Source organism: Phocoena phocoena, chromosome 12 (genome assembly GCF_963924675.1).
Source record: "Phocoena phocoena chromosome 12, mPhoPho1.1, whole genome shotgun sequence".
Lineage (NCBI taxonomy): Eukaryota > Metazoa > Chordata > Mammalia > Artiodactyla > Phocoenidae > Phocoena > Phocoena phocoena.
The window spans coordinates 38,257,902-38,271,276 of NC_089230.1; the positions used below are offsets into that span (position 1 = coordinate 38,257,902).

A 13,375-nucleotide genomic window follows, 5' to 3' on the forward strand; every position below is an offset into this window, starting at 1 on the left:
AATCACTGGCTTTCATTTAAGCAATTTTTATTTTGTGGAAAAAATTTTATTTTGTGGAAAAAAGATATAACCCTTTTCCTGCTTGACCTTTGAATGTAGACCACTTCCATACTAAAATCTTCTCTTTTTATTTATAATAATGCCTTGAGTACCGTAGCCTTAAGTTTTTCTGGTCAAATGTATCTTCTAGAGATGAAATATTTCTTAGCCAATTCAATCAGTCAAGCACAGTCCCATTAGTAGCTTCTGAATCAACCTGTGATAGGTACAATTTTTCTCAGCTGGCCTAAAGGAGCAATGCATGGTCTGTGAATCCTAGGAAAGTCCTCTCTATCCAGAGAAAAAGGAGGAATAACGATAGCTTCATTTAAAATTACTAAACACTACTTATGCATGAGTGTAAACGAAGAGCCAATAATTAGATATTTCATCTCCTTTAGATATTTCTTCAATGGTATGCATTTCAGACTCCTTCAAAAGACATAATTTTTAGTTTTTAGGTTTTTTTCAGAAAGATTTTCTTCTTTCTGTAATTTATAGGAATAAAAAATGCTTTTTTTTGCCCTTTATATAAAATTGTCATTGAAAATTCTCCTTCCCAATTTCAACCCACTCTAAAAACTAATTGAGGAAGAGCTTTCAGTGTGGCAAAAGCAATTCACTAACCAAGACTTTATTACTTGCCATAGAGGAAGCTGATGATCTGATTCTTCTAAAATAAAAAAAAAACAACAAAAAAAAACACAGCTCCAGAGCTATTTAGACACTTGCCTTTAAGAAGACAGCTCGATTAGAATGGTTTCTGTCTCCAGGCTAATTTGTGAGTTACTCTGATATTAGAAAATTTACAAAAATTCAATTTTTCCCCATGTTAATGTATTGCTTAGTTTTTATATCTTTTTTGCTATTCTAAAATATAGCTTTATATTAGCTATATTAATTATAATTAATTAGTTATAGCTTTATTAATTACTTGAACCTATTCTCAATCTCCTTTTTTCTTTCTTCTATGAATAAACATGCTGTTATACTATTTGTAACACTCAATATATCGTAGTTTTAAAAACAATGCTTTTAGCTAATTTTTGTTTTGTTTTTTGATTTAGTAGATTAACACAGTGATATTTATATATAGAAATATTTCTCAAGCCAGTGATGAAATGTTCCACACTTGTGGGATGCTTAAAAGAGAGTGTATATTCAATAACTGAATCATATTCCAGAGGAAAATATTTCAGATCTCTCTTGTGGACAAACATAAGGAATCTTCTCTTTTCTTTCATATGCTGTTCAAATTTAGCTCCCAATGACACAAAACATCTTAAGAAAGGAAAATGAGACTGTTTATGTGGGTGTGGTAGAAATGAAAAGAAATAATATTAACTACTATCTCTTCTATTCTCACATCCCTGATTTCAGAACAGAATATCCTAGAGCTCCGGAACTGAGATTAATGTGACCAATACCTAACATGGCAAAAATAATGGTTCCTTTGGGGTCATGCCTCCCTACTTTAAAGAGGCCAATCCAAACTCAGACATTTTACTGTGCTCTCCTCCTCACAAACCCTCCACCACTAAATCATGCCCTAATCAAAGCCCTGACCTTTAAACTAAGGATTGAGTCTCACTGAGCCTACATCATAGTGGGGGCTCATTTCTTATTGTCTCATTTTTCCCTAAGACCCACTTAAAGGATCAGGATGTGATGGAGAGGTGTTTAGGGTAATATAGTAAATCTTAATAATTAAAACATGCTTGTGCCTGGTGGTGCTAATCAATTTTAAATGCTCTCCAATGCATTTTATATTCCAGGCCAAAACTACACCATAGTCACAGCTAGACATAGTATAATTTCCTCCTTTTCTTAGATGAAATGATCACAACATTAATAAGAAATCCCATGCACAGACTTTCCCGTGTTTTATTTTCATGTATCCCAAAGCAAGGTGATCACAATACAATTGTGAAAAATATGCTCTGTAGAGAAAAAATGGAAGATTTCTGTTGATAATATGTTTTATTGAAGGGTCACAGAGTTAAAAGAGCTCTCTCTTTTTTGCAACCCCTTCCCAAATATTTTAGCAGCATCTTCGATGGGTCATCAGTGAGAATGTATTTAGTGTATGCATTACTCAAGAGAGCAACCCTCCATTGATACAGAGTTATCACTTGTTCATTATTATTGACTATGTGTGGACAGTGAACAAGTGCAAAGGATACTAAGGTGATAGTTGCAGTCCCTGCCTAGTGAACTTACCAATTTATTTGGGGAAGGCAAATGAGTAAATAATTAAAGAGTATTGCAAGTAATTATGATATACAGGGATAATAATTTACATTGGGTAGGGAGAGTACAGATTAGGGGCATTTAACCCATCATGGAAAGAGGTCAAGAAAGTCTTCATAAGAGAGACAACAGCTGAGCTGTCTTAATAAATGAGTGTGGTACAGTGAAAGGTGATAAGAAGGGAAAGGACATCAGGTGAGAAAGGAAACTGGAGGGTGAAAATGATATATTTGAGGCTATAATGGAGGCAGAAACTGAGGAGGAAATGAATGAATGGAAGTACACTCAAGGTATACTTAGGAAATGGAATGAACAGGACTCTGAATAGGGGTGGCAAAGCATGGAGAAGAATGTTGGATGGCTTCTAGCCTCCTGGTTGGAAATGTAGGTGGAAGGTAGTACCATTTACCAAGATAGAGTACTTGGTTACAGGAGAGAATAATAGATCATGATTCAATTTTGAATTTATTAAGTTTGAATTTACTGTGGTATATACATTTTTCTTAGAAAGTTAGATAGTTGGGTCAAGAGTGGAATGAGTCCATTTATCTCTTTATAGTCTTCTCCAACTTTTCAAAGGATATATGTCATATCTGGAATTGATATAATTTTCTATGCCCTTTGAAAGAGATGAACGTAGCATGGCATTTTAACCAAATCTAATTTCTGTGACTGTCACCAGAATTAAACTCGTCCATAATAATTCAGTCTCAATTAATAGGTAAGCCTTATAGACTAAATATGCTTGGGAGAGTGAAGTGCTTAGCATGTACTAAATGCTGAGTCAACACTTGCTGAATGAATGATTGAATAGTTGAATAGTTATGGTGTGATATCAGCACTATATTCTATATTAAAAAAAGACTTCAAAGTAATGTTTCTGATTAACCTCCTCTTTCTACTGCTTCTCTCAACTTACTTTAATCTCTTATACCTGGTCATGGTGCAAACAAAACACTTGCTGCTAAACAGTTTCATCAGCATCACTTTAATCCTTTTTGAGCATCAAGAAGTAGGACCCAAAGGGTCCCTCACCACACAGTTGAGGCAAAGTATGATAGCTGTCTGGGAGGCACTGTGAGAACAGAATTGTCAAAGCTAGTATGCTTGAATAACTAAAAAGATTCCATAGAAATCTATTGTTAGTACAGCCTCCAGAAAGTTAACAAAATAATTGGTGCCTAGAAAACTTAGCACAATGCAAAGCCAATGAGGCTGAAAAAAATCATTTCTGTGTTCATGTAACCAGGAAGCTGCATAACCACCAGAGACCCTGAAGAACTTTCCAAACACTATCTCAATATACTGCCAAAGTATTGCTGCTTTTAAATTTAAAGGATGCCGTGAACAATACTTTTTACTTCTTATCTTTCAGACTGCATTTCTCTCTATTATAATATGAAGTAAATCTCCCTTTTAAATGATTTACTATTTAGATTTAAATTAATATTTAGTGTAAATATATTATTTTAGACCTGGATGAGATCTTAAAAATCACCTAATCTAACTTCTTACATTTATTTTCATTTTGGAAGATGAGAACCAAACAAGTTAAATGTACAAGTCAAGGTTCCACAGTAAATGAGTGTCTGAATGAGAATTTGACCCAACACTTAAGATATCTTTACTGCTTGTTGCAGTGTACTATGAAATAAGTAGTTTCTGATTGTATAGGTCAAAATTTTATTAATTTTGTCTGACATTACTTTCAAAATTCCTTAATATATATATATATGTAGATAGGCTATTTATTCTTTTATGTATGTAATTTTAAACTGCTATGATTTTTATCATTCATGTGTCTAATATTATAGAATATTTTGGCTCTAATTTTTTTCCTTTTACTTTCTTTTTTTATTTGTTGACTATGACCATTTATTCTTTTAAGTCTATGCAGTGTAAGGGTAGAAATGGGAAATACTGCATTGACATTTTGTTTTAATACAATTCAAAATATTTAGAAAATACAAAAGCTATAATAGAAACAGGAAAAACTAAAATCTCCATAACTAAAATGAACAAATATATTTATGTATGTACATACTTATGATATTGCTACTTACTGTTGAACTGTATTCTTTGAATGTGGAGCCAATTATCACTTCCATGAGAACCTCAATGTTACAATGATTTGGTTTCCTTTGTAAAAATAAAATATTCTTGTGTTATATAAAGTAGATTTCACATCACATACTTTACAGATCTCAGTCACAAACATCTGAATATACTATTACTGTCATCTATATTGAAAAGTTGACACCCTATAATCAACATAAGCATGTTCTGTTTTTAGCTTTATCCATTTATGTCTCAGTAGATTGAAGGCTTTCTCTGATTTTAATTAAGCCATATTTGCTGAAATATGACATACACGATTAGATGGAACTCAGAATTGTAAAAAATAGCCATAGTTTTTTGTTAAATGAATGCTGTTAACAAATGTCATGGTTATCAAACAGTGGTTCTCAAATTTCAACATGTGTCAGATATACCTGGTGGGCTGGCCCATGCCTAGAGTTTATGATTCTGAAGGTCAGGGATGGGGCTAAGAATTTACATTTTTAAGTTCCCAGGTGATGCTGCTGTTTGAGAACTACTGCCTTTACAGAATTCTCCTCCAACAAACATTCTACACTTGTCCTTATGCTTATTGCAACCTAAATATGGACCTTAGGAAATATATAGTCTTAGACCATGTATAAACAGACGTTTACATGCACTTTATTCATTCATGTATCTGCAGATACGTTTGCCTGTGAAGTTTCATCAGATTTTAAACTGATATTATATACTCTCATAACTGAATGTATGAGATCATGAAACTAGGAATATAAAAGAGCTAAAGAATATTTAGGACTGACATGAGCAAGATGGTGATACAGGAATTTCCAAAGTTCATTTCCTCCCAAGACACATCAATTTGAACAACTCTTTGTGCATGAAAATACCTTCACAAGAGTCAGGGATTCCAGATGAGGTCTTAAAACACCTGGGTGAAGAAAAGAAATAAGACACACTGAGGAGAGTAGGAAAAATAGATCCGCATTCCCGCCATTCCCCTTCCCCAAGCCCAGGCAGCCCAGCTCAGAAAAAGACACCATCCTCATGGGAGAAGGAGAGTGAAGTGAGCACCCAACTTCACCACAGACCCCAGAGCTAGTCTGAATACTAAATGGGATTTAGCCAGATGAAGAAGGAGGAAGAATGTTCTAGACAGAGACATAAACATTTAAGACATCCCAGAAGAAAAAGAGACCTTAAGATGGTTTTTAGAAATACAATACTTCAGTATAACTTGAACATAGAGTACAAAATAGTACAGAAGAGGGTGATGAGATATGCAACAATTAGATTCATCAGTAGCTTTATAGAGCAGGCAGAGGCAGCTGGAGTTAATAAAGGCAGTATGTGATTTACACTGAGATGTGATATCTGACATAACCAGACAGGCATCCTAGAAAATCTCTCTGGCTTCAGAATTGAAAGAACGATGGAAAAAAGCCTGTGTTTGCATGACCAGTTTGGATGTTCTTGGTAATTACAAAGAGAAACAGTGGTGGATTGGATTAAAGTATTGTATTGTTTCCTAGGGCTGTGGTAACTATGCCAGAAAATGAGTGGCTTAAAACAGAAAATTATTCTCTCACAGTTCCTTACACCAGAAGTCCAAAATCAAGGTTTAGGCAGGACTGTGTTCTCTTTGAGGGTTCTGGAAGAGAATCTGTTCCATGCCTTTCTCTCAGCTTCTGGTCTTGCTGGAAATTCTTGGTGCTCCTTGGCTTCTAGGTGAATCATTCCAATCTCTGCCTTTGTCATCACATGGTATTCTCCCTGTATCTTCATATCATCTTCCCTCTATGCATGTCCATTTCTGTGTCTCTTCTCCTCCTTTTATAGGGACACCAGTCATACTGGGTTAGGGCCCAACCTAATGACTTCATGTAACCAAATTATATCTGCAAAGACCCTATTTCCAAATAAGGTCACATTTATGTGGTACTGAGTATTAGGACTGCAACATTTCTTTTTTTTTTTTTTTTTTTGCGGTACGCGGGCCTCTCACTGTTGTGGCCTCTCCCGTTGCGGAGCACGGGCTCCGGACGCGCAGGCTCAGCGGCCATGGCTCACGAGCCCAGCCGCTCTGTGGCATGTGGGATCTTCCCGGACCCGGGCACGAACCCGCGTCCCCTGCATCGGCAGGCGGACTCTCAACCACTGCACCACCAGGGAAGCCCTGCAACATTTCTTATAGGGGGACACATTAAAACCATAGCACAGAATACAGGAGAACAGCAGAATAATTAGTTGTTAGAGGACTGCAATTGAAATTAAACTTGGAAGTAAGTATATATGGGAGGGCACATGAAGAACCAGCTCTGAAACCCAGCTTTCATTATTGAACAGCTTTGTGGGAATAGATAGTTATCCCATATCTATCACAACCTGATTGTAGGAATTAGCAGAACTTTTAAGTCAAGATTTTCTTAACCTGGTTGGGTTTGAAGAGCATAATTGAACATCCTTATATTTGTACACAATTTGTGTGTGTATGTGTGTGTTCTCTTATTGAACTGTGCTTTGGTCCATGTTGAGAGCAGTAGGTAGAGTCCTATGAAAACTGTTACATAATTAGGGTAGGGATATTGTTGAAGATGTTATCTGCTACATTATACTGCATTATAGTTTGTTTGTTTTTTTCTGAGAACCCATAAAACAAATTTATCTCAGGTAATATTACCAAGAATTGTTGTGCTTCTCTTAAACAACTTATTTGCTTACAACTTAAAACAGTGTGAATTGTATAACTGATTGCACATTTTATCTTTGTCTGGGTACCAGAAAGCTGAGACTCTCAAGACTCCCAGTTCGATCTCATCAAATCAGCTCTATTCCTGCACTAACAGCCTGCAGTTTTCTCAAAGCATTAAGCTGGGATAATCATAGAGCACACCTCATTTGTTTTTCATTACTTAAAAATCACTGTCCTTTATTGTCTGATGTCCAGTATCTTTAAAACAATGTTTTATATAGTTTTTTCTATTTCCTGTAGTTTCAAGTGTGAAAACTAATCAGATGCTTGCTATTTTATTTAGCTAAAAGTGGAAGTCACTAGGACACTTTTGACAATGAAGAGGATGGTGTAAACGTTTATCTTATTACAGTAGAGTATGTTAGGTACATCCTTCCCAGAAGCCAAGTGAATAGGAATTTAAAAAGGAGAAAGTGATCAGCATAGTTACATATGTTCGTTGATACTGGAAAGTAAGGGGGGATTAGTTAGTGACCAGAGATGCCTGTTAAATATAATGTTGGGAATAGAAGCCAGATGATCGTGAATTAATGATTAAATGGGAGCCAATAAGTGGAAAAAACAAGTACAGGTAACATTCTTAAGTTTAGTAGAGCAGTTATGGAAAGGTATTGGATGTTATTAATCTAGGAATTCAGAATCAAAGAAAGGTGCTTTGTTTACTGTTAAAATCTTTGTTGAGATTAAAAAAGAAAGAAAGTTAAAATTTACTGTGGATAGGGCAGATGTTGGCAAACCCGTGGCCTGCAGACTGGCCACCAGCTTCTGTAAGTAAAGCTTTATTGGAACACAGCCATTTCTATTCATTCACATAACGCTTATGGCTGCTCTGTGCTACAACAACAGAGCTGAATAATTGCGACAGAGATCATGGCTCCAAAGTCAAAAAATATATATATCTGAACTTTCACAGAAAATTTGCCAGCCCCTGAACTAGGAATCCAATATGCAATAAAAGCATATGGTATATTTTGGGTCATCAAGAATTCCAGATTCAGCAGCAGTCGCTATTTAATATATTATACTGGAACAGATAACATATTGATAATGTTAATGGAAATGAAAGCAGTAGTCTTGAATTTTTCATCTTGGATAATGAAAGGCTAAAAGTAATTCTCAAAATAAAATTGTATCTTCCATCTTAACATTAGATTAAACAGTTAACATTGCACACGAGTTTGTGAGCAAAATTTTAATGGTGCAATGAAATTAAACTTATTGTTTTAAATGATTTTTCAGTTAGTAACTTGGCTTGGACATTAAATTACATATCCTGTAAAAATTTCAATAAAGATAGTTGGGGTCTATAGTGTTTGATTTTCAAATATATAATATTCTACCATATACAGTGTTGATCCAATAACAATGGAATGACTCAGTTTTTAATAATTTTTAAACTTTTTCTAGGCAAAGAAGTCAAGCCCAAGTCTCCACGTATGTTATACATGCCAAAAACAAAAAACAAATCTTAAATGCCTGCTTTACTCATCCTCTGATTCTATTGTTGAGTGTGTTTTGCATAAAGTCAAAGGCTTAACTATTTTGTGCAGATAATGTGCTGGTTGTCTTACTTGTGTTTCTGAGAATTTGCTATGCTGATACTTTCCTTTATACTTCATTCACTGGGTATGATTTCATTAACTTCTCATTAAAAATCTTAGTTCATGTTTCCAATTTTTCTCAAAAATTCTTATTGTGATTGATAATGAGGAACCTTTACTTGTGTGTGTATTAATCTGCTGCAATAGTAAGAAAATTAATATGGAAGATTAAAGAACAATCATATGTAAAATAAGTATGCATGAGTATAGGAAATAAATATTTTTTTATAATCGTTATTACTAATGTTTACTCATTTTTAGAGCCACAAGTAAAAAAAGAAGATAAGCCAGGTATGTACATTTCATTCCATGTTTATGATGAATAGCATACTTTTTTGCAAATGTGTTCTAGTGCAAATATTATACTAAAATTTTATTCTTGACCAACTTTTTAAAATAAAACAAATGTAACATATGTTTAGCTATACTACCTGTTCCTAGAAAAAAAACCCTATTTACAAAGTGAAACCGCTGAGAAATTTATAAAGTTTTGAAGAAACAAATGACTATTTTTCGCTGATTACTATAGAACACAGACATCCTGTCAGAAAAAAAGCTGCCCACACTCTTCTATTTTGTGGGGGCTCCTGAGTCAGATGAACATTTCTGAGGGCTATAGCAGGCAGCAAACAGTTTTTTAAAAGAAAACAGCAATGATTTTCAAAATGGTTAAAATTTTGATTCATGTCTCCCAACTGTATTGGCATTATGGGGCTGCTGTAGTAAAATACCAGAAACTAGGTGGCTAAAAACAACAGAAATTTATTCTCTCACAGTTCTGGAAACTAGACATTTGAAATCAAAGTGTCAGCAGGGCATATTTCCCTTGTAAGAGGTAGGGAAGAATCCTTCCTTGCCTCTTTTGGCTTCTGGTGTTTGTGAGCAATCCTTGGTATTCCTAGGCTTGAAGAGGCATCTCTCTAATCTCAGCCTCTGTCATCACATGAACCTCTTCTCCCATTGTCTTTATCTCTGTATCTTTTCTTTTCTTCTTCAAGGATACCAGAGCTACTGGATTAAGGATCCTCTCTACCCCCATATAACCACACCTTAACTAATTATTATAGCTTAAAACAACAAAAATTGATTTTTTCACAGTTCTAGAGGATGGAAGTCCAAAGTCAAGATAGAAGCAGAGCCACACTCCCTTTGAAACCTGTAGAGGACAATGTTTCCTTATCTCTTCTAGCTTCTGGTGTTTGTCAGCAGTCCTTGGTGTTCCTTGGCTTGTAGTTGACTCACTCCAATCTCTGCCTCCATCATTACACAGCCATCTTCTCTGGTGTGTCTCTATCTGTGTCTTTTTTCTTCTTCTTATAAGGACACCAGTCAGATTGGATTAAGGGCCCACCCTACTCCAGTGTGGCCTCATTTTACCTTAACTAATCACATCTGCAAATAATCCTGTTTCTAAATAAGGTCACATTCTGAGTTATTTTCTATTAGGGCTTCAAATATTTTTTTGTGGCACACAATTCAAGCCATAACACAGTCTAAATTTCAGAATCACAATTACATATATTTAAGAAAAACTCTTCCAACTCCTATCATCAAGTCATTTATCTTATGTGGACATTAGGACTATTCTCCACAACAATAATCTTGAGAAAACAGAAAATTCAGGTTGAAATCCATTAGCAGTAGCAATAACTTAGTGACAGACAAGTACGTATCATGATTTTAACTACTGTGTGTTCAATAGTCCAGTACTGACAAGCCAGTAGAAACTAAAATAATTTTTACTAAAATTCTGCTTTTTCAAATTATGGTAAATGAAATAAAATAGTGTCCAAAAATGAATTTGTGCTGTAGTTTAGAATATGGCTTTAAGGGAACCTCAGCAGAGACTCCAGGTTTCAGGAGACATTTCTTGGAGTTCTTCAAAGCCTAGTATAATCATGTTTAATCTGTGAGTTTATTTCTGATAACACACCAGAGTTATAAAATCATGAAATCATAGGCTACTGAGATGTGAAGGGAAAGAGGACAAGAACTTACCAAGCGTCTGCTAGAGCTGAGGAATAGCATAAGATTCCATTTTCATCCCATCACTAGGAAAGACATGCAACATGACAATTATTACCCATGTTTCATATCTGTGGAAACAGTTCAATAGACAAAGTTTAGAAAGTTATTTTTCTAAGATTTTCACGTTAATAAATATTGGTGCTAGAATTGTGCCCAGGTCTGGTTTACTCAAAACCCTGGGAGATACCACTAAGAGATTGTCCCAGACTAACAATCATTTTATTAAGAGGCAACATTGATCTAAAATAAGGGCAATCTTTCCAAGTTTACACTGCTATTTAATGTGTAAGTCCTAGTTCTGGTGCCATCTAATTACTCACCTGAGGCAAGTCAACAAAACCCTCAGGCTCTATGGATGCTATTTCTTCATTATAAAAAATTATGTAGGGCTTCCCTGGTGGCGCAGTGGTTGAGAGTCCGCCTGCCGATGCAGGGGACACAGGTTCGTGTTCCGGTCCGGGAGGATCCCACATGCCACGGAGCGGCTGGGCCCGTGAGCCATGGCCGCTGAGCCTGCGCGTTCGGAGCCTGTGCTCCGTGGCAGGAGAGGCCACAACGGTGAGAGGCCCGCATACCGAAAAAAAAAAAAAAATTATGTAGCAGGATTCTTAAATAAAAACAAATTCAAGAATCCAAGTCTAGATGTATATACAATACTGTCTTCTTCCTTTAATTCTTACCAGAGCTTACCTGATCATAAACTTGAGTCTAGTTTTTCTTGTAAATAATGTATCTTTTTAATGTATCAAGGCTTAAAAATGCCTAACTACTATCTTATTATTTTCCCGAGTACATTTATTTGCTGCAGATGAGTATGTGTTACCAGATATGAACACTTTGCATTGTACCTCTTTTTTTTTTCTAATCAGAAACCCAATACCATTTAAAACTTCTATTTAGGCCTAGTAATATTTAAAACTTTCATTTATTATTATTAAATACTACAATTTTACAGGTGATTTAATTGAAATTTTTATAATTATGAATGTTTATTTTCTAGCTTCATCCGGAAAAGCTCAAATACACAGTATGTATCTTAATTTTATCTATAAAGTTGATATAGAATTTTTACAAAAAAGTTAAATATCTTTAATAATACATATTTGCAATCTATACCTCAGTATTTATACTTTATTACAGCCTATGCTTTGGAAATTATAAGTGCTTAAATGTAAATAAGAATTCTTTGTATATTGTTTTCATGCAACCAAAACCTTTAAGTTTTTTATTTAAACTACATGAAATGACATGAAAATTAAGGAAGTTTTTCTCCATGGACACATTTGTTAAAATCTGTCAATTTTTTTCTACTAAACAAATCACTGGACCACGTCACAGAGAAAATTCGCCATATGTTAATTTATAAAGCTTCTAAATATCTGAAAAGATTTTCTTTTTATTATTTTCAGAACAAGACATAGTGAAACCAGAAAAGACTGTTTCTCATGGTAAACCAGGTATTTTGCAGGTGTTATTTGTACAATAGTATCAAATTGTCTCTCAATGTTCTAGTTTTAACAGGATGATGAGCCTAGAGTCAAATCTAAAGTTATTAGGGATGGTTCATATTTCATGCTGAGAACTTGACCTGCCAGATATAACTGCATAGCTCGTGATCCCTTCCCATCAGAGACTTACCTTAGCACAAAGACCATCTTTGCCAGCATTCAGATGAATAGTCTCTATATTTCGTTTTGTTTTGTTCTGTTTGGGGCAAGACATCACTAGAAAACTTGTAATTCAGAATGGCTCATTCAAACATGATCATCTTGAATTCCAAATATCCCAAGAAAAGGAAATCAATATTTCCTCCTGCTTCCCTTCATCCTTCCTTCTTTCCTTCATCTTCTTATTCTTGGTCCTGCATTTTGTAGAAAGTAGAGGTAAGCCAGTGGGCTTTGCCCATAAGGAGAAATAGAGAAATTACCAAGACTAGCTTAATAATTAGTTTTTATTTAAGAATAGAAACTTCATTTAAATTTTAATTTAAGCCAATTAAATATGAATTTAAATTTGAGATTGTGTCAAGCCCCAGTTATTCTGTAGAATATTGTCCTTTATTGTTTCCCTGATGTGAATATAGTTAGGCCAGAATCTTTACAAAGGTAAAAGCATACTTTCTTTAAACGTATCTTAGGAAACTTTTTGCTTATATTTTTTAAATTTTACTTTATACAATCTGTTTTCAATGGATTTGAGTCAGTTTGATTTTACTTGTTTACGCTTTAAAGAATATGAGACACCAACAACAGAAACCATAGAAATAAATAATGCAGAAGCAGACTATGGGGAGGTGAGAAGAGCAGTCTGTATAGACATAAGCAAAACTTTAGAAACAACTTTTAGAACCTCCTGATATAATGAATAGTAAACCCTGTTACTTTCTTTTCTGTCCTAAATATCAACCATTTTTGAGGTGAAATACTGAGAGAAGGAGAGAGTTTAGTCTCTGAGTGTATAACAAAGGCATTGCCCTCTAGCCACATCTTTCTTTTATTTCAGTGATCACATTCATACTCTAAATTCTGTTTCCCAGTGAAACTTTCTAATCAGGATATTTGACTGATTCATTCTCACTGCTGAATACTTGAAAAGTTTAATTTTATATAGAATCATTTTACTAATCCCTCTGCTTTGACCCAAATCT

The 13,375-nt window shown here is 34.7% G+C and overlaps 1 protein-coding gene across 1 annotated transcript in view; it reads left to right on the forward strand.

Annotated features, from left to right (window-relative positions):
- Positions 1–13,375, forward strand: part of TRDN (triadin) — a 372,809-nt gene that overhangs the window by 317,749 nt on the left and 41,685 nt on the right. Inside the window, exons 25-27 of the mRNA XM_065888711.1 lie at positions 8,507–8,533; positions 8,962–8,991; positions 12,138–12,185. Of these exons, the coding sequence (XP_065744783.1) occupies positions 8,507–8,533; positions 8,962–8,991; positions 12,138–12,185 (105 nt within the window). The remainder of the gene's footprint in view (positions 1–8,506; positions 8,534–8,961; positions 8,992–12,137; positions 12,186–13,375) is intronic.